Below are 21,590 nucleotides of genomic sequence, written 5' to 3' on the forward strand. Positions count from 1 at the left end.
TATGAGCTAACCGATTCTGCATTTATTAGCCGACTGTCCAGCCGTCTGATATGTCTGTAGACAAATGTTTTCGTCTAATCCGATGGGACATGACGCAAAAGGCATCAATTGATATATATATCACTTATTTAATAAAAAAAAAACTCTCTTTTTCAGACTCTCCCCACACCTCCATACATACCATTAGAAACTTCGTTTTTCTCCTTAATGTTCTATTCTTATTTTCTTTTCACTCTACTAAAAAGTTTCATATTTGACTTGAATATTAGAGTGTCTCCACACTGAAATATTTCTGATAGGCCACTGACATTTTTTTTATATTTTATAGGCTCTATCTTTAAGATCGAGTATGGAAAAACCGATATAAAATCTCACAAGTACTCACTCCTCATCGAACCATATCAATTATAATTTATTGATTAATCCAGTAAATTAATCCACAATCCAAATGTGGCTTACCCGCATAATCTCAGGTCATGAAGCTAGCCCCATTGAAGCTAGTCCCAAAAAAGCTGCATCAAATCAAAATTGTAAAAATTATAATATTCATTCAGGTTGAAATCATTTAACTCTGTTTGTAGTTTATAGTATGTGTGGGTTAATTTGTATTCCATAGCAGGAAATGAAGGTGGTGGAAATCTATGTATATAAATAGTAGATGATCACAACTACTCAATTTAGCTTTGTAGGAGAAAAGTAATTAAGCTTTTGCCTGTATTTCTCGCTGCTGGCTATGTGCTGACAAGTAAATCAATTGTATCCATTTTGAATATTTTCAAACCTCACTTCATTTGTTATTTGTTAAGAAAACATTTTTTATCATTTAAGACACTAAAAAAATTAATTAATCTAAATTTTTTTTAGTAAATCTTATTAGAATTTATATATATAAATTAATTAATATATTTTATTTTTAAATTAAAATTAAAACATTGTTTAGTTTTTTTTAAAATAAAAATATAATAAATTGAGTTTTAAATAAATCTCTAACACTTTTTAACTAATATTTTAAGGAAATAAATTCCAATAATAATGCAAGGCAAACTATTAAAATAGTTAATAATCTCAAAAACAATGTTTTACATGGACAGGTTACATGAGAATTTTATTCAACAATAACCCAATGAAAAATGGAGAGTTAGATTCCTGTCCATTGTGAAACCAAAAAAAAAAAAAAAGAAAAAAAAAAGAAGAGAAAAACAGAAATGGGCACTTTTGTTTCGTTAGCCATGCTGGAAGAAATAGGAATGAAGAGAGTTTGTAAATTTAAATAAACTTGTTGGATATTTATTAATTTTTTAAATATAAAAAGTTATCAAAAATTAAATTAAATTTAATGTTTTTTTTTTCATTATTTTTGGGACATATCAATCAAAAAAAAAAAGTGTATTATTCCGTTGCAAATTTCTATGCTGATTACCTTTCTTTGAATTTATTGATTATGTATGGCAGCCCTATTGAGAGTGAAGCAGTAATTTGCACCTGTTTTTTTTTTTTTTTTTTTTTTTTTTTTTTTTTTTATAATTTCGTCGTCTCAGGATTTTATAGGTTGATAGTGATTTGATTTGCTGGATTTTAATTATATTTTTTGAATTGTATTTTTGAGGAGAGTTTAATTTACATATTTGGACTGGACTTTGTGAAATATCAGTTTGTACATTTTTACTCTTTTGGGGTTTAATGTAATGTTGCAGGTAAAAAATTATAAAAAGTAATGTTTTATTTTTAACTACTTTTTTTTATAAAAATCAATTTAGATAATCTAAACATAAAACTAATTATTTTTTATGTGCATAAAATATCCTTTTTTCTAAAATAATATAATTACAACTAATCTAAAACACAATTTGTTAAAAAAGTAAATTTTTGTTAATTTTTATACACAAATTTAGTTACTCTTTTATAAAATTTATTTGCAATTATAATAACCGACTCTACTTGAATGGAATTTAACCATTAGTGAGAATTTTTAAAGTTATATAAATTATAAAATTATAGGTAGATAATTATTATAAAAAATAATTTATTTTAAATAAATTGTTCTAATTATTATTTTTTAAATAATAATAATTTTTATAATATTTTAAATAATAAAAATTGTAATTATTAAATTTCATTATAAATATTTTAAGGCATCATAATATTTTCACACTTTTCTCAACTTCAATAAATATTTTTTTAAAATTATAATTTTTTTAAATAAAAATTAAAAATTAAAGGAGTAAAATGTGAGATCTCTTAAATTTACTCTGATACCCTTACTATTAGATTAAGTGTATGAATATTAAAATTGTAAAATTTAAACCTAATAAATGATGATATGCAATAATTTTATTAATATTATCTAAATATATATTGATTAATATTATTTTGAATTAAAGTTATATTACATATTTAATGTTAATTTAGATTAATATTAGATGTATTTATTAATGTTGCAGAAATGATATTGATGACCGTGATGAAAATAAAATTGTATTGTAATTGATTAATCTTGTATAGAAAATTAAAATGAGATGAATATAAAATTTAAAAATAATTATTAGTTAGTCAAATATTAAAAAAATTAATTTTTATACTAATATTTTAATTTGATTTTACTTTTTTTTGAAATAATCTTATTTGAATTGTTGAAAATATTAAACACTGTTTTCAAATTATTGGAGAACAAGATATATAGTATTTTTCAGATTAAAAATAGGATGAGAACAGATATATACAAATTGATTTTAAGAGATAAAGGGCGCAAGTAATTATTTAACCTTTTATATAATATTTTTTAATTAAAAAAGGAAATAATAATAGAGGATCCGAGACCCGAAAGAGAGCCACCTCTTGCTCATCAACAGCCTATTCGCCATCAATGCTTTGTCGGACCTCCTCCTCCTCTTCATCCCTTTTCATCTCCATCCACACTTTCTAAGCTTTTCTTCTCTTCTTCAAATCGGGTCTTCTTTTTTCCTTTTATCTTTTCCATTCCCTTTCTTTTTTATACTTGGAGGTAATTTATATGTTTTTGTGCTATCTGATTTTCTAATCGAACTTTTTGATCTATTTCTCTTCATTGTTTCTGCATTCTGTATTGGTTGTTCTTTTTCAGTAGTTGATAAATTCTTAAATAACATCTGTTTTCGAGCTTCAATTGGACCATTTGCATCGTTTGGTTACTGAGAAATTGCGGAAATGAAGAGTGGGATTGGAGTATGTATGGCAGCTACACTGATCATCACCTGAAACTCGATTTGCTGGTTTCTCTAATTAGCACTTCCATGTGGCTTCTTGTTTTGCGAATTAAGAATTACGTTTTAGGTGGAGAGGGATGGGATTTACTGTGATAATTGTTTTTTCCTTTGTATTTGAAGTATATTTAGGGTTTTTGGTGGTGATGAACAATAATTTACTGCTCTTCGTTGCTGGTTTTTCTATGTTTGTTCTTGAAGTTATCTTTACTCGTGCTACACATTGTGCTTGTTATTAATATTTTTGAAGATTTTAAAGTTGTGAATCGAGTTTGTTTTTAGGCTCTGCGCGAGTCTAAGAAGTAATTGGGCTTTGTACAAAAATGTGAACTTAGCTGCGGTAGTGATTCTAATGAACGACTTGCATTTAATATCATGCAGATATTGGTGTGGAGATTTGAGAATTAGAGTCTCGACAATATGACAATGAACGAGCGGAAGACGATTGACCTAGAGCAAGGATGGGAGTTTATGCAAAAGGGTATAACAAAGCTGAAGAACATTCTAGAAGGGTTGCCCGAGCCACAGTTCAGCTCTGAGGACTACATGATGCTCTACACGTATCCATTACTGTGTTACTTTTTCTTTATGCCAGTCTGTATGCATGTTAGTTGATCTATGTTTTTATTTGGTTTGCTGCTGCCTAGTTTTTTTGTCATTGTCATTGTTATTGTCCTTAAATTTCTCTATAGAACTATCTACAACATGTGCACGCAAAAGCCGCCGCATGATTACTCCCAACAACTGTATGACAAGTATCGTGAATCTTTTGAAGAATACATCACTTCAACGGTGAGTAACATTTGTATTAAGAGCCAGTCTTCCAGGACATTAGTTTGGTCCATACTCTATACATTTGCTCCATGTCTCTGAATCGGAATAGTTTTGTTGCATAACTTAAAATCTTAATCAAAATCATTTTGTTGCACTATATAGAATAAGTTGTGGTATAGTCATCAGAGTTTTTATTATTGTCTCTTATACAGTTGTATTTGGACTTCCATATGTATACGATAGATTGAACATTTATATTTCTACAGTGCTAGATATGTCACCTATACACTGAAGGCAATTTAATTTCTCTGGGTCGCCGTGATAGTGAGGATAGATCATAGCTGTGGTCAATCCTTGCAGTTAAATTAGGTGTTGTGTTTATAGTTGTCATTTGAAGCTCTTATCAAGTTATGTTTTAACACAAGTACGGCTTCCTTATTTTTCAACCTGAGTTATCTGGTTCAGGTATTGCCTTCATTAAGAGAGAAGCATGACGAGTTCATGTTGAGAGAGCTTGTCAAAAGGTGGGCAAACCATAAAGTCATGGTTAGGTGGCTTTCACGTTTCTTCCATTACCTGGACCGCTACTTCATAGCTCGGAGGTCACTTCCGCCCCTAAATGAAGTTGGCCTCACGTGCTTTCGTGATCTGGTATGTTTTGGCTTGGCCATTTAATATTCCTTTATCACAGTTTCCTTTATGATGCTTCTACAAAACCATATCTAAATTATGACCTAAAATTTCTAATTTCAGGTCTACCAGGAGTTAAATGGTAAAGTGAGGGATGCTGTTATTTCCCTGGTATGTTAACAGTGCTTTTCCCTGAAAAGGTATTCCAACTTTAGCTCCTGGATAAGATTGATCGACATAATTGTTCTGGTTCAGATTGACCAGGAGCGTGAAGGAGAGCAGATTGACCGAGCTTTATTAAAGAATGTTTTGGATATATTCGTTGAAATTGGAATGGGGCAGATGGATTACTATGAGAATGACTTTGAAGCAGCAATGCTTAAAGATACAGCTGCTTATTATTCTCGGAAGGCATCCAACTGGATTCTAGAAGATTCTTGTCCAGATTATATGTTAAAAGTAAATGGGATATTTTTTTAATGGGTTAAAGTAGAATTGGATGCCATCTCAAATGGTATCTCATGTATTTTTTATGATCCCAGGCTGAGGAATGTCTAAAACGGGAGAAAGATAGGGTTTCTCACTACTTGCATTCTAGCAGCGAGCCAAAGTTGCTGGAGGTTAGTGGTCATTTTTGTATTGTAACCCAATGTTCATGAAGTAAATCACTTAATTTTAAAAATTGAGTATATTGTAACCAAAATGCCACAACACCTGTCTTAACATAGGTCTTCAGACCTAACATAAAATATGCCATTAGTTTCCTGTATTTCTATATTTGCCACTAGTCTTTTATGTTTTTTCTCCTTTTAACTCTCTCAGAAAGTTCAACATGAGCTGTTGTCTGTATATGCAAACCAACTGCTTGAAAAGGAGCACTCTGGATGCCATGCCTTGCTCAGAGATGACAAGGTACAAATCAGCAATTATACATGTAATATTTAGTCATTTTTACTGAACAGAGTGATTGCAAACTAGGGTGCTTGTTGTTTCCTTATTTTTATTAATGTTAGTTATTTTTTTGAGTCTGTTTCAGGTGGAGGATTTGTCACGAATGTTTCGGCTCTTTTCCAAAATTCCCCGAGGTTTAGATCCTGTTTCCAGTATATTTAAGCAGGTTGGTAGCCTTGAACTTGTATGCTTTACCATGGTTCTGTGATGCATTAGTTAATTTTAACTTACTGAAATATTTTCATGCTGTGATGCAGCATGTTACTGTTGAAGGTACTGCTTTGGTCAAACAAGCTGAAGATGCAGCAAGCAACAAGAAGGTTTGCTTACAACTGTTCTTTGTTTTTGCAGGTTATGTGATATATATATATTGATAAATCTGAGACAATTTGTGATAATTCTTTTCACTAGAATAGTAACAGCAGTATCTGTAGTTTTATATGCAATGATAAGAAGCATGATTTTGAACTACTGTTTTGCCTTTTTTTTCTTCCAATGATGTTACTTCTGTAAGAATTTGCATCGGCATAGTTACTCATAGCTTCATGAGTAAGGTGGCAATGAGATGGTTTTGGATTCATGTGAAAAACATCCATTTTCCAATAAGTGATTTTATTTTTTTTAAAAAAAGAAATTTAAGCGTCGATCTTCTATTTTGTTTTGGTAATATTAGATTTGTCTTTTGCTGTATTAATTGAGTTGTCAAAATAGTTGCATAGACATTTGTTTTTATTACCAATTCTAACAATTCATGAGTAAAATCATTGTTATTACTAAGGATCATTTTTTCACGTAATTTTAATGCCAGATTCTTTTGCCCATTTGTTTTACAGGCTGATAAGAAGGACATTGTTGGTTTACAAGAGCAGGTAAATTTATCCTTTTCTACATGACTACATCTAAAGGACAAATGTGTTGTTAGAATGGTTTGGTACTGAATCTGCCCTTCTTCAGGTTTTTGTTAGGAAGGTTATTGTGCTGCATGACAAGTACTTGGCATATGTCAACGATTGTTTCCAGAACCACACTCTTTTCCACAAGGTAGATGACTATTATGGCATTGTCAAATCTTATCAGTCCTGTCGTGTAGTGTCTGAATGTTTGCTTATTGTCTGTTATAGATTATAGGAAGTAAATATGTTAATATAGGAAGTAAATATTGATAGATGGATCAGTTGCTTAATCTTAAGATTGTATAATCATAGATTTGATTTTCTTTTCTGTTTAGATACCATCTTATGTATAAATAGGTTGTAATCTCTATCGTGAAATACAACAATAAATATTATCCTTCTACATGGTATCAGAGCTACTCTGGATCAGACAAATTGTGCGGAGCTAGTGGGCCTGCGAAAGGGCTACCCGTGTGAGACAAGATGGAGCCGCCCAAGGTGCTAGCGAACCACAATACCCGAGGGTCCGGTCTTGGTTTAGCAATTGTATTTGATTCAGTTGCGACGAGTATGTCGCAAATTTAGCAGGGGAGAGCGTGACGTCCATCTGTTAGCTTGTGGAGACTTAGGGATCTGTTCATCGGGTTACCATAAAGGGTAACATTTGGAGACTTAGGGTTCTGTTCATTTGGATTACCCACAAAGGGTAACATTTGGAGACCTAGGACTCTGTTCATCGGGGTTACCCATAAAGGGTAATATTTGGAGATTTAGAATTTGTTCATTTGGGTTACTCATAAAGGGTAATATTTGGAGATTTAGAATTCTGTTCATTTTGGGTTACCCATAAAATGTAACATTTCTATATGGGTCAGAGTCACCTTGGGTCAGACAAATTGTGCGGAGCTAGTGGACCTGCAAAAGTGCTACCCGTGTGAGACGAGGTGGAGCCGCCCAAGGTACTAGCGAATCACAATATCCGAGGGTCCGGTCTTGGTTTAGCAATTGTATTTGATTCAGTATGTCGCAAATTTAGCAGGGTGAGAGTTTGACGTCCATCTACTAGCTTGTGGATTCCGTCCAACATTTGGAAACTTAAGACTGTTCATTTTGGGTTACTCATAAAGGGTAACATTTGGAGACTTAGGGTTCTGTTATGAATCTGTTCATTTGGGTTACGCACAAAGGGTAACATTTGGATAACATTTGGAGATTTAGGACTCTGTTCATCGGGGTTACCCATAAAGGGTAACATTTGGAGATTTAGAGTTCTGATTATTTGGGTTACCCAAAATGGATAACATTTCGAGACTTGGAGCTCTGTTCACTTGGGTTACCCATAAAGAGTAACATTTGAAGATTTAGGATTATGTTTATTTTGATTACCCATAAAGGGTAACATTTGTTGACTTAAGATTATGTTTATTTGGGTTATCCATAAAGGGTAATATTTGGAGACTTAGGGCTCTGTTCATAACTTGTTATCTATAAAGGGCAACACTTGGAGACATCGGGCACTATTCATCGGTTACTGTTCACAAGTACTGTTAACGGGTTATGTTCTTCTGATCCTTTGTTTATTTTGATTGTTTTGGGTTAGTTGTCCTTATAGCTGAAATTGATTATATATGTAACAAGTTGGGCTTAATTAACATTTATGCTCCAATTTGAGCGGGAGTGTTATGGGTTATAGGAAGTAAATATGTTAACATAGGATCTAAATATTGATAGATAGATCAGTTACTTAATCTTAAGATTGTATAATCATAGATTTGATTTTCCTTTCTATTTAGATACCGTCTTATGTATAAATAGGTTGTAATCTCTATCGTGGAATATAACAACAAATATTATCCTTTTACATTGTCTAGGCACTGAAAGAAGCTTTTGAAGTCTTCTGCAACAAAGGTGTTGCTGGAAGTTCCAGTGCAGAACTTTTAGCTACTTTCTGTGATAATATCCTTAAGAAAGGTGGCAGTGAGAAGCTGAGCGATGAAGCCATCGAGGAAACACTGGAAAAGGTCTGTTGTGCTTTCTTCGTTGTAAAATGATGATTTTTTTGTATATCAATTTTTTGTTTTTAATTCAATTTGCTAATGATATATGCAGGTGGTTAAGCTGCTTGCTTACATAAGTGACAAGGACTTATTTGCTGAATTTTATAGGTCAGGAATGCCATTTCTAACGAATAGATGTTTAGTTTGATCACTTTTATGGGAGATTTTCAACTGATATATAATTATCATTTGTTGCCTTGTCATTGACAGAAAGAAGCTTGCGCGGCGGCTTCTTTTTGATAAGAGTGCTAATGATGATCATGAGAGAAGCATTTTGACGAAGCTGAAGCAACAATGTGGTGGTCAGTTCACCTCTAAGATGGAAGGGATGGTCAGTTAATCATAAGTTCACGTTAGTTCATATGCATTGAATTTTTATATTAACTGAATGATTTATCAAATTCAATTGTCTGCTAGGTAACGGATTTGACATTAGCAAGGGAAAACCAGACCAGTTTTGAGGAGTATCTAAGCAATAACCCAAATGCAAATCCAGGGATTGACTTGACAGTTACTGTTTTGACAACTGGCTTCTGGCCAAGTTACAAGTCTTTTGATTTGAACCTTCCAGCAGAGATGGTATATTTGATTCTTTCTGTTTGTCAGAATGTTAATATGCTGGTTGTCTCTAACATATCTTCCTCTCTACTGCCATCTTAGGTCAAGTGTGTTGAAGTTTTTAAGGAGTTTTATCAAACAAAAACAAAACATAGAAAACTTACCTGGATATACTCTCTGGGTACTTGTAACCTTATTGGGAAATTTGAACCAAAAACTTTGGAGCTGATTGTGACGACCTATCAGGTAATTTCATAAATTTAATCTCTTATGTTTTTCATTTTAACTCATTCTGCTTAGTGTATAAGTGGAGTGGGTTTAGATGACCTAATTAGTGAATACTGATATTGATATTATTTTTTCTTCATATAGGCTTCTGCACTGTTGCTGTTCAACTCCTCTGATAGATTGAGTTATTCGGAGATCATGAGTCAACTGAACTTAACCGATGATGATGTTGTTAGATTGCTCCATTCTTTGTCATGTGCAAAGTATAAGATTCTAAACAAGGAGCCAAATACAAAATCAATCTCCTCTACTGATTATTTTGAGTTCAACTCAAAGTTCACTGACAAGATGAGGAGGATCAAGGTGTTGAAGGCTTTTATAAAATATCTTGTTCATACCTGCATTTTGTGAATTATGCAAGAGAATTTATTTACATTTTCCAATTTGCAGATTCCTTTGCCTCCTGTTGATGAGAAAAAGAAAGTAATTGAAGATGTTGACAAGGACAGACGATATGCTATTGATGCTTCAATTGTGCGTATCATGAAGAGTCGGAAAGTTTTAGGTCACCAGCAGCTGGTTATGGAGTGTGTTGAGCAGTTGGGCCGTATGTTCAAGGTTTATGACATTCCTTATACTCTATCTATATTTCATCGTTTTCTTCATTCCAACTTTAATTTGTTTGTGAAATTGCAGCCCGATTTCAAGGCAATCAAAAAGCGGATTGAAGATCTGATTACACGAGACTATCTTGAAAGGGACAAAGACAACCCTAATTTGTTCAGATACTTGGCATAACTTGGGCTTGTTGATTATCCATGAATGATGAAGAGATGATTATGGCTGCTGCAATTTGCACTGAAAGAGTGTACCTGAATGAAGCAGCACATGAATATGTATAAACGCCATTAATTAAGAGCTGCTTCTTGCGGATTTCTTAGAAAAGCATGAGCCAGAGGCCGCTTGTACATTTTGCCTACAGAGACAGGTATGAAGAACTTGTATAGATTGCGCAGTGTTGGAGCATTGTAATTGATTCCATAACGAGGTCCAATGCACCAGTAGGACCATTTACCACAATCCTGTATCTGTTTCTTATTTTCTGCTAGTCCAACACATAACCTGGTGCCTGTTCGTTAATTGTTTCTTTACTGCCCCACTGGAAGAAGAGAAATGTAATTTGATTTTAGTTGTATTATGTTTTGGTTCTCAGTTTCGGAAACTATCAGGTGAATGGTTTGTCTTAGAATTTGGACATCATTGCTCGTGCATTTTATGCATTACATATAATATAATAGAGGTTATTCAACGAAAATAAAATTTATGTATGATTTTAGTAGTTCTGAACGCATCTGCAGGTGGAATCGTCGTTTGGTGTGTCGTTGGCTTCCTATATGATTCCTCTCCGCATTTCTATACGTCAGTACTGTAATATTTTACCACCGAATTTAAGGTTTTATTTGGTTGGAGGTAACTCAATTATTTAGTTAGAGGTAACTCAATTAGGAAGTTAGTTAGCATTTATTTTTAATTTTTTGGGAAGTAAAGAGTTTTTTTAACTGATTTCATTCAATTTAATTAAATTACTTTTTAGAAGTTAGACTTTTTAGGAAATAACATATTTAAATAAGGTCTAAGTAGGATTTTTTACTCTTATTTTTTATTTGTTCGATTTGTAGTAAATAATTTACATAAAAATAATATATTTAGTTATTACGGATATAATTTAATGAAGATTTTATTAAATTTAATAGGGTTGATACCAATTAAAATTAATTTTATTAATATTCGATTGGTTCTTTTAAAAATTTAGCAATATTAATTTTATCAAAATATAAATAAAACCGAGTAATCTTACATAGTCAAATCTAATTGATTTCTTGAGATTCAATATAAGCCGTGAGTGATTTATAGCTGAAAAAAACAAAACAAATTTGGATATGCTACTCCTAGGAAAAAAAAAAAAGATAATAAATTCATGGATGCTTTTGAAGAGGTTCGCTCTAAGGATCCCTTAACCAGTTACTAGATTTAAATGTCAGAATCAAATTGTGATTATGACCAATTGTAACATATCTCTTTAGGCTTCTACTGGGACAATCTGTTTAATGTGGCTTGAGTTTGATGCATAAAAAATATGAAGATCTTAGCAAACAAATTAAAATACTGCCATCCAATTCCAAATATGGTATCCATGAGTCTCAACGGCCATTGATAAGGACTCCAAAGCTGTGAATTGAGATTAAAGGAGTCAGAATCAACTGAATTTATGGACTAATCAATAAGAGTTAGACCTTGAAGGCAAAGCTAATGCAAACCAGATCATGCACGTCTTGAAGATCCACTCTCTGGGCCTCAGAACTTCAATTTCATGCATAAAGGTGGAAATTATCAGGGAGTAAAAGATCAATACAAATATTGAAAAAACACATGTATATGTCTTTTTTTTTTAATACTATAAAAGCAATGCAAGTATTGAAGTACAGGTGCAGATGAAGTGTAACAATCAGATTCAATGAATGTGGCAAGCGAACTAATTAATCTGACATGTGGAGCAAAATGGGAGTGAATAAAGAAAAATCAACGGCTCTCTTAGCATTCCAAAATCAGAAGCAAGCACAAACATGAATTGCCTTGATCCCCAACTGTCTCTCTTCCTGCGCTTCCACTTAAGCCCCCTTCTCTCTATTTAATGTTATTATAATCCATTTCTCTTGCAACTTGTAACGTTTCCCGAGCTTTGCATTTCGGGCCCCATAGCTCACGCTATGCATTTTCACCTTGAAAGCGATAGCTTCGAAGACAAAGTGAAAATCCCACAACCATACGCAGGAATACCATGTAAGAAAACACTTGCTTGAGCATTTTTTTTCTTTTTTTTCGGGTAGTGGGTTGTCAGATTCATCATCGAAGAGGCCTGAGTTGGGTTCCTACAGTCTCTCTCTTTAGTTCTTGTCAGTATATGCACATTTGACTAGTTGAATACATTATAGAACTTATAAAATCTGCTTTGTCCTTTGCTTGCTGAATTATGAAAATCATCAATGGAGTTTTAGAATCCAGCGATCTTGTACGTATATTTTTTTTGGCATCAAGCTCCTGATATAAAATAGAGACTCTCATGTTTTCTTCAGATACTTGATAGATTTGAAATGCTTGATTTGAAGATATAATCTGTTACTGTCAAGAGTTGCAGGAAACCTTCTGATGTGGAGGTTCACTGGTATTGATGAAAATAGTGCATGCTGATGCTAAGATGCTATTCATATCATAATATTTAGAGCAATAATTTAGTAGCTTCAAAAATGGTGTTTGGTTTGTAGGAGCACAGGGATTGTTGATTCGTTTCCCATAGGATAGGCTGGGTGATTGATGGAATATGGTGGCGGAGGTAATCATTCCACCTTCCTCCGTTTCCATAGTTGATTGCATCATCATTCTTTCGCTAGTTATTCTTCTTTTGATTTATTTCTATCAAAGATATGATGATTTCATTTCTAAAAAGCTCATTCTATGGGCTTAGGGTAAATAACTATCTGATTACATCATCATTCCAAGCTATGTCATCTTCTTATATGGTCAGTAAAAGAAAAAAAGAATTTCCCTACAGTTGATTCACTTGAAAAAGATCCCAATTTTTTCATTGAAATGGAGTGAATGATTGTCCAAATACTCCACTTTGCTGATCTATGAGGTTTCCAAACTCAACGGAAAAAAACAAAAACATTATTTTACTTAATGTTGTGAGAAGTGGTGGGCTTTTGCCAATTGTTTAGTTACCTCACATCTTATGTCACGCATGCTCAGAGCTCTGCTTGCTGCTACCACCTAAATGTCACCTCAGTTTTGAAAAACAAAAACCCTTTTGCAAGTTGCTTGCCTAGTGCTTCCTTCACTCCAATAATATGAACAACTTACAAATTGTGGTCTCTCCTCTCCCCTACCACTAAGGAAAGAAAAGCTCTATTTTCCCTTGAACGATGGAGGATTGATGATTTTGTCCATTTCCTGTTTCATTCTTTCAGAAACATGGGGTGGTGGTGGTGTTTTGAGTGCCCCACATGATTGCCAGCCTCTTTCCCTATTAGGAATCTGATGCAAAAGAAACAGTAAAAGTGGCATTCACTTCTGTTTTGATTCTTGTTTTCTGGTACACTTGTACTTGTTTATTCAACAAAGTTCTCATAACCAAACACATTTAGTAAGAAATGAAATGCTTATGAGCACAAGATCCCTTACGGGCTTCAACTAATTGAAAGTTTATTACAAATATGAGTCGACTCATGAATTGTGCAGTCCATCATTGATCCTCCCCACTCATTTTGATATTCTTCACAGATGACATGAGGAAGTGAAACACTAACACCAGTATGCACAAATTCTAATAATTATTCAGTAGATGTATCGCTTTTAATCTTGGCAAATTCCAGGGTTTTCTTCCCTTGCAACTTGTTAGTTACATAGTGTTTGTTGTATTCTCCATGGGTGTATCTCCTGTACTTGCTTGGGGTTTTGTCATTCACCAGTTCAGGCATTGGTCCAAGCTCTACTTCGTAGCTTGGAGCATAGAAAGTGACAATAGAGAGACGGTCTTTTTCCTTATGAGTCACTGCCCTGTGTTCCACGCTCTTGTATTTTCCATTTGTTAGAACCTGTATATTCAAAATATTAGATAACCGCATAAAATTAATGTTACAGGTATCATGGGAAATCAAAATTCAGGATTCTTACTTCTAAAGTGTCGCCAATGTTGATCACTAATGCATTTGGAATGGGCTGAACAGGGATCCACTTGTTGTCTTTAAGGATTTGAAGTCCAACTGAGCTACCCTTTCCTTGCTGCAGCACAGTTAGGGCACTCCCATCTGAATGTGGGCTTAGGCCTAGAACAAGGTCAGGTCTTGAACAGGGGGGGTAGTAGTTCATCCTTATGGCTTGCACAGCCACCCCAAACATTTCTTCAAAAGTATCTGCTTTCAGGCCAAGGGTCATGGCTATGTACTTCAATAGATTCTGGCACAGCTTCCTCACTTCTCTAGAATAAACCTCTACAGTTTCACTGCACAAGTAACATATGACATTACTGCTAAGAAATTTGTAGTATTAAAACTCTATAGTATCAGTAAGGCACAAAACTTACCCAAATTTTGGTGGATTTATCGGCCACAGTTTCGGGCTCCTTATATAGTGGGGCTCAATTCCAAGAGCAAACATGTTGCACCAGTCCAGCTTTTGGTCCTCAGAGAACACAAAGGCTTGTCCATATCCCTGAACTGTTCCTGGTGCCATTGGATACTTCTGCTTCTCCTCTAAAGGTAGCATGAAAAAATTCTGGGCCACCTCCTCCATGCTCTCAAGCAAACTCAGATTAATTCCATGGTTAATCACCTGAGAACCCAAAATATATGAGTCAGCTTCAAAATCCATTTCTTAAGTTGTAAGAGAAAGAAAATAAATTTAGTGTACCTGAAAAAATCCCCACTCCCCACAAGCTCTTGCAAGCTGCAAAATTTCAGTTTGGTAATCATCTTTACTGCCATTCACTAACCTTGAGAAATTGATGATAGGTATGTTATTTAGAGAAGGCAAAGCTGTGGTTAGTGTTGGCCTTTCATTCATATCCCTGACAAATCTTTCAGGAATTGTTGTTGGCTTAGCCTTTCTCAATTCCTGAACATCATCAATATGACCAACCTTGATTGGAGAACTGGGTACAGGAGCCATGGCAGTAAAATTTGGAGATGACTAAATAAGTGAAATCTAACCAGTGCTGCTTGGTAGTTCCAGGCTTACACAACTCTGTATTTATAGGAGAAAACATAGAGTTCTAATTTTTTTAATATCTAGTGTGTGCTGTACAGCATGTAGGATGCAGGCCCCTATTATGTGCACTTTATAAAAGTTGACTAACAGACGTAAGATTTTATGGGAACCTAGCTAACTTCTGTGTGGTGATCGGATATCTGCAGAACCAAGAAGACTAAACGCAAATCACGAAAAAGCAAATTAACTAATTAATATGAAAGCACAGTAGATTTGTTCCATTATTGTTAGCTCTCAGAAGAATCAAATGTAATCTGATCCCACTATATTCATCCAGAAATACACAAGATAACTGCAGTAAAAATTTCTTCTATCACCTCAGAAGATGTGCTTGTGCTGCCTACTAAATTTTTAGATTAGCTTGTTCCCCTCTAGCATCTACATAGCACATGCATTCTTTACCGAAAGTTAAATGTAGATTGCTATTATTTTCTGAAGATTTTCTTGCGGGGAAAAGTAGCATTCACAAGCAGTACAATATCAAGTTGCAAATAGTCAAAGGTTTTTTTTTTTTTGGTTCGACTCCTGCACATTAAGTAAGACTAACTCTAAATTTAAATTCCTAAATGAAGTCGCAGGAAAAGCAAAGGTGAAGAACATAGTTTTGTCTTATCCCTTGCCTTTGGAACAAAAAGACAGATCACTACCAAGAAAATTCTGACCAGATTCTTTTCTGATTAAGACAAAGGACTAATTCCTTTTTTCTTTTTTCCCAGAGCCTATAAGTGGAAACTCCTTATCCTTGTAGTTAAAAATTGGTCTGCATTAGCTTGTACTCCTTCAATTTTAACAGTATAACAGGGATTAACCTTGAAATTGGCTGAACTTGGCACATTCCAACAAACGATTATATTAACTGTCTCTGTCTTTTTGTTTGTTTTTTTGCTCTGAGTCATGGTCCTCATAGTTTCTGTGAACGTTGATAAGAGAGGACCCAACAACAAGATAGGCCCCAAAGGGCATGGAATCTGATAAATAGTGGTATATCTGATTGTCTCTTGGCAAGTGGTTTTAGTACTTAGTAGGGGCCCTTCAAATGGTGCCAATTTAATAGGTCCCAGATTCTGGCAAACCATTTGAAGCGTTGTGTTTGTCATCATCCATTTGATGACCTCTTCTCCAATATCACCCCTACACTATAAAGCGCGCCTGACTTGTGTACTATGACTCTAATCAGAGCCCTTTCAGGATTATAATCAAACACGTAGAGCTCTATTCTATGGGAAACCCTCCAGGTCCATACCTCACAACTCCACAGCTGGGTTGTTGACATTTGAATACTTCAATTACCCACTTCCACTTTTGGAGGACTTTTTGCTTGTTAATCTTGGAATCATTTGCTTTATGTTTTGTATTTGCTAGGAAACTTATCTCAAATCTCACTTTTCTTTCTATCAGTTTCAAAGTCTTAAAATTGATCCCAGGCCTATGATGTAGACTTGAAGCACAAGGCAATCAATCCAGTTTCAACTTCCAAAGACTACAAAGCAATTTTCCTTCCAGGTTCCTAGCACTATCCAATATTGGCTTCATGATTAAGGAAAATAAAGTACTGAAGGGAAGAGAGAGAGGGAGAGGAGGGGGATAGTCCATTAAGATCCCCCAGCTGACATGTGTGCAAGACTAAGGCCATAGTTATCCATTTCCTCTTTGTTGACTCCTCGTAATGTGTCATTGCTTTTGCTGCTAATGCTCCATCACTCTCAATCTCAATCTTGTCTTTGGTTTCCTTTTTCACTCTGCATTTCGTTCTGCCTTCTGTACACTTCCAAATGCTACTCCTTTTGTGGAATAAAACATTAGTTAATTTATTTCGACTCTAAGAACATGAGAAAATATTACAAAAGATAATTTATTTTTTATTATTTAATTTTAATTTAAAAAGTAAAATACATTAATAAATTTGTATATAAAAATTTTAATAAAATTGTCAAGTCATTTATTTTAAAATGATTTAATTTTTTTTATTAGAAAAATATTTTTTATTAATTAAATTTTTTGAATAATTAAAATATTAAAAAATATTTTTTATAAAATAAAGAGATTATAAATATTTATATATTTTAATTTCTGTAATTTATATATTATTTAATTTCTTAATTTTAAAAAATCTATCTTATTTAATTCTGTCACTTATGAGAGAACCATTAAAGAGTTTAATTTTAATATATGAATTATATAGAAACTAAGACTAAATATTTAGTTTTTATAAAACCTGTGGACCTGATGGTAATTTACAGTTTTAAGGGTTGCTTCTGATAGGGATAGGGGCTTAGGGTCTCTTATGAGCCCATTTGTTTTTTACTTATAATTGTGACTTCACCCATTTCTTTAACCTCAGCCCACAACTTCAGTCAAAAGGCAAAATGGTTATTTTATTTTTTGACACATAAATTTATTATAACAAAATATTTATTTCATATTATAAAAGGATGTCTATTGTCTAAAAGGTTAAATTGGGTTCATCCAATTTTTTTTTTTTTTTAAATGGGTTCGTCCATCCAATTTTATCATCAAAAAATTAAATTGAGATTCAATGTTTCAATTAAGTCCATATAAAATTTAATAGTGGCAATTAAGTCTCCTTTTATTCAAATTATAGTACCATCAACTTATAAAATATATGAATGTAAATCTAAGATAATATATGTTGTTGTTTTATAGTGAATTGAAAAAATAAAAATAAAAATTTTTTAAATTAAAAATCATATTGAAAATTCAGAGATTTTTATCTTTGGTATTTTTAATGAATTTCCTATGCAATATAAGATACAAATATTATGTCTTCACATGTTAATTTCTATATATATATTTATATTAAGCTTTACAAATGACTTAAAATTTACCATATTTTAAATATTAAATTTTATTTATTTAAATATTTATATTACATGAAAAATTAATTACAATATGTATAATAAATATATAAATCTATATATAAACTGTGAGGAAGAAAAATTTTCTATTTAAATTATATTATTTTAATTATATGGTATAATTTTAGATATTTTTATATAAAATTTATTAATATATTATCACTGATTATTCATATTTTATGATTTGATTATTTATATATCATTATTTATTTTTATTTAAATATATAATTTATATTAAATTATTTTATATTATATAAAAATAATATACATATAATATAAATATAACATATTAAATAAAATAAATATATTAATATAAGTATAATCAATTTAAATTATATAATTATATATATACATTGTGCTTAAATCTTATGAATGAAATTATATTAATTTATATTTAAATTATATAAAAATTTTAATTTATAAAATTAAGCAAATAATATTAAGTAGAAAAATAATCATACAAATATATATATAAATATATGAAAATAATAATAATAATAATAATAATTTATTAAGAGATTTAATAATTTAAAAAGAGTGTCTCCTTAAAAATATATATAATAAAAAATAAATATATAAAATAATAATGTAGTTAGATAACTGAAAGATAAAAATATATAAATTAACAATATATATGATAAATAGATTAAATGACTAAAAAATTTGAAATCAGTAAAATTGAGCCTCTTAATAAGTATGCTCACGAGTCTTTTAACGAGTATGCTCACGAATTTTCTTAACGAATCTGTTCACAAATCTTTTAACGAGTTTATTCATACATCTCTATAACGATTTAATTCGTGAGTCTTTTAATAAGTCAGTTTATAAATCTTAACGAGTTAAATATTATTGAACTTAAATTTAATTTATTTAATAAACGAAGCTAAGAAGCTAAAAATTAAATTTGAGATCAGCTCACTTAAAATTCAAATCAAATTTTATCAGATTTTTATTAAATCGAATATTGAACGTCGAATACTTGAAACTTTATAAAATATCAAAAAAGAAAAGCAATTTCAAAATCTTCTTCAACGATGAATACAATAAATAAATAAAAGTTTGCTTAGCATATCCCCTTTCCTCCCATTTCTCTCTTTTTATTTTTATTTTTTACTTTTATTTATCCCGTTTTTAATAAGACTTCTAAATCCAAACCATGGTCTTAAACAAATGAAGCAGCCTTTGAGCAGAAAGTGCCTCTCCGTCTTAACGAATTCCCGTCTTCCCCGCCAAAACAAACGGTCAAATTTTCATACCCAACTCCAAGCCCATTTCATTGAAAAGCTTCGTAATTGCAATCACGTCATTTGTGCGACGTCAGCGCACTGCTATTTACTGAAATCGGGGCTTTTGCATGACACTTTCACCATCAATCATCTCATCAATTGTTACGTAAGACTCCCCAAAACCAGCCATGCGCAGCAACTATTCGATGAAATGCCTGAACCCAACGTGGTCTCGTGGACTTCGCTCATGGCTGGCTACATTGACACGGGTCGACCCGATTTCGCTCTTTGGTTATATAGAAAAATGCTTGAGAGTTCAGTCGCCCCAAATGATTTCACTTTTGCAACAGTGATTAATGCGTGTTCAATGCTTGCAAACCTTGAAACTGGAAAGCAAATCCATACCCATATTGAGATCTTTGGGTTTCAAGGCAATCTCGTGGTGTATTCTTCATTGGTTGATATGTATGGGAAATGCAATGATGTTGACGGAGCCAGGCGGGTCTTTGATATTATGGATTACAAGAATGTTGTTTCTTGGACTTCAATGATCTCAGCATATGCACAGAATGCAAGAGGACACGATGCACTTGAAGTTTTTAAAGAATTCAGTTGCTCGATGCAAGAAAGACCTAACCATTTTATGTTGGGAAGTGTGATCAGTGCTTGTGCAAGCTTGGGGAAGCTAGTTTCAGGGAAAGTTACGCATGGGGCAGTGATCCGTAGTGGTCATGAATTAAGCGATGTGGTTGCAAGCGCTCTTGTGGACATGTATGCAAAATGTGGATGTTTTAGTTACTCTGACAAGGTTTTCAGGAGAATTCAAGATCCTTCGGTCATTCCATATACATCAATGATTGTGGGTGCAGCAAAGTATGGACTTGGAAAACTCTCACTCCAACTCTTCAAAGAGATGATTGATAGAAGAATAAAACCAAATGATGTCACTTTTGTGGGGCTTTTGCATGCATGTAGCCACTCAGGACTTGTGGATGAAGGGCTAGAACACCTGAATTCCATGCATGAGAAACATGGACTAGTGCCCGATGCCAAACACTACACTTGTGTTGTTGACATGCTCAGTCGAGTAGGCCGTATAGATGAGGCTTACCGGTTAGCAAAATCTACTAGGGTGGACCATCATGAAGGCGCTCTCCTGTGGGGCACGCTTTTGTCAGCTAGTAGGCTTCATGGACGAGTAGATATAGCTGTTGAAGCCAGTAAGTGGCTAATTGAATGTAATCAGCAAGTAGCAGGCGCATATGTCACGTTATCAAACACGTATGCATTAGCAGGGGAATGGGAGAATGCTCATAGCCTTCGGACTGAAATGAAGCGAACTGGGGTTCACAAGGAACCTGGGTGCAGCTGGGTTGAGATTAAGGATTCAACTTATGTGTTCTATGCTGGCGACTTATCATGTGAAAGGGGGAACGAAGTCCTTTGTTTGCTCAAGGAGTTGGAAAGGAGAATGAAGGAGAGGGGTTACGTCGGGGGGAGCATGGGATTGGTGTTTGTTGATGTTGAACCAGAGGTCAGAGAGGAAATTGTGGGTCTGCACAGTGAGAGATTGGCCTTGGCCTTTGGGCTAATGACCATACCTAAAGGAATCACCATTAGAGTGATGAAGAACTTGAGAATGTGCAAGGACTGTCATGATGCTTTTAAGCTGATTAGTGAGATTGTCGAGAGAGATTTTGTTGTGAGAGATATTAATAGATTTCATCATTTCATGGATGGATCATGCTCTTGCAGGGATTTTTGGTAAGGATTATTGGTTTAAATTACTTGTGCGCTCAGTTGGAAATGTTGTGAAACAATTAGTTTTGATGATCTGGATGATTGTAGAATAAATAAGATTAACTCCACCACGATTGCGCAACCAATTATTCATTTTAAAAATAAAAAGAATTTAAATAAAATCTACCATTTAATTCTTATTCTTTTTTATAAATAAATAATTTAATTTTTAAAATTTTATTTTATTAACAAAGTAGTTATTCAATTAAATTTACTATTAATGAATATTAAAAATATAATACAAAATTGTCAAACTTATTAATTAAAAGGACAAAATTGTTATAAAAGAGCAAAATTCAAATGAGTAATTATTTTGCCGACAAAGGGGAAATTTAAGAAAGAAGTGATTTGTTATTAAAATGGTAGCGATTATAAGTTATATGCTGTATCAAACTTCGGAGAATGTATTGCAAATTATCCACAAAATAAATTGACTAATTATCAAATATTTCGAGCCAAATTCAACATTCCTTTTTTATACATCTGAAATTCAGGACTTCAAATCAGTAGAAAATCTCCCGAACAGATGAGTAAA

At 32.9% G+C, this 21,590-nt stretch overlaps 3 protein-coding genes and 1 long non-coding RNA gene across 6 annotated transcripts; 3 read left to right on the forward strand and 1 right to left on the reverse strand.

Moving 5' to 3' along the window:
• The first annotated feature begins 2,807 nt into the window (after positions 1–2,807).
• LOC110601771 (cullin-1) lies at positions 2,808–10,576 on the forward strand. 2 transcript variants are annotated; one of them, XM_021739075.2, is made up of 20 exons: positions 2,808–3,001; positions 3,621–3,799; positions 3,932–4,031; positions 4,479–4,664; positions 4,767–4,814; positions 4,899–5,102; positions 5,186–5,263; positions 5,466–5,555; positions 5,680–5,760; positions 5,852–5,914; positions 6,428–6,463; positions 6,549–6,635; positions 8,359–8,508; positions 8,597–8,652; positions 8,755–8,875; positions 8,962–9,123; positions 9,205–9,348; positions 9,475–9,693; positions 9,781–9,948; positions 10,027–10,576. In XM_021739075.2, the coding sequence occupies exons 2-20, from the start codon at positions 3,660–3,662 to the stop codon at positions 10,126–10,128; spliced, it is 2,235 nt and encodes a 744-aa protein (XP_021594767.1). In that variant the 5' UTR covers positions 2,808–3,001; positions 3,621–3,659; the 3' UTR covers positions 10,129–10,576. The 2 variants fall into 2 exon arrangements, with proteins under 2 accessions (XP_021594767.1, XP_043807162.1); XM_043951227.1 differs by having other exon boundaries at positions 2,815–2,948.
• A 515-nt stretch (positions 10,577–11,091) lies between these two features.
• LOC122721866 lies at positions 11,092–14,722 on the forward strand. Of its 2 annotated transcripts, none has more exons than XR_006348645.1 (2): positions 11,092–12,400; positions 14,029–14,722. It is a non-coding gene; the product is annotated as an uncharacterized LOC122721866 (long non-coding RNA). The 2 variants fall into 2 exon arrangements; XR_006348644.1 differs by having other exon boundaries at positions 11,092–12,171.
• Positions 13,431–16,853, reverse strand: LOC110601132 (protein SRG1). The gene is made up of 4 exons (XM_021738152.2): positions 14,797–16,853; positions 14,471–14,718; positions 14,062–14,389; positions 13,431–13,982 (listed from the first exon to the last, which is right to left on the reverse strand). The coding sequence occupies exons 1-4, from the start codon at positions 15,052–15,054 to the stop codon at positions 13,719–13,721; spliced, it is 1,098 nt and encodes a 365-aa protein (XP_021593844.1). The 5' UTR covers positions 15,055–16,853; the 3' UTR covers positions 13,431–13,718.
• Positions 16,854–19,081: 2,228 nt separating this feature from the next.
• Positions 19,082–21,122, forward strand: LOC110601334 (pentatricopeptide repeat-containing protein At4g15720). The gene has a single exon (XM_021738430.2). The coding sequence runs from the start codon at positions 19,200–19,202 to the stop codon at positions 21,021–21,023; it is 1,824 nt and encodes a 607-aa protein (XP_021594122.1). The 5' UTR covers positions 19,082–19,199; the 3' UTR covers positions 21,024–21,122.
• The last annotated feature ends 468 nt before the right edge of the window (positions 21,123–21,590 follow it).

This window comes from Manihot esculenta, chromosome 15 (assembly GCF_001659605.2).
Source record: "Manihot esculenta cultivar AM560-2 chromosome 15, M.esculenta_v8, whole genome shotgun sequence".
NCBI lineage: Eukaryota > Viridiplantae > Streptophyta > Magnoliopsida > Malpighiales > Euphorbiaceae > Manihot > Manihot esculenta.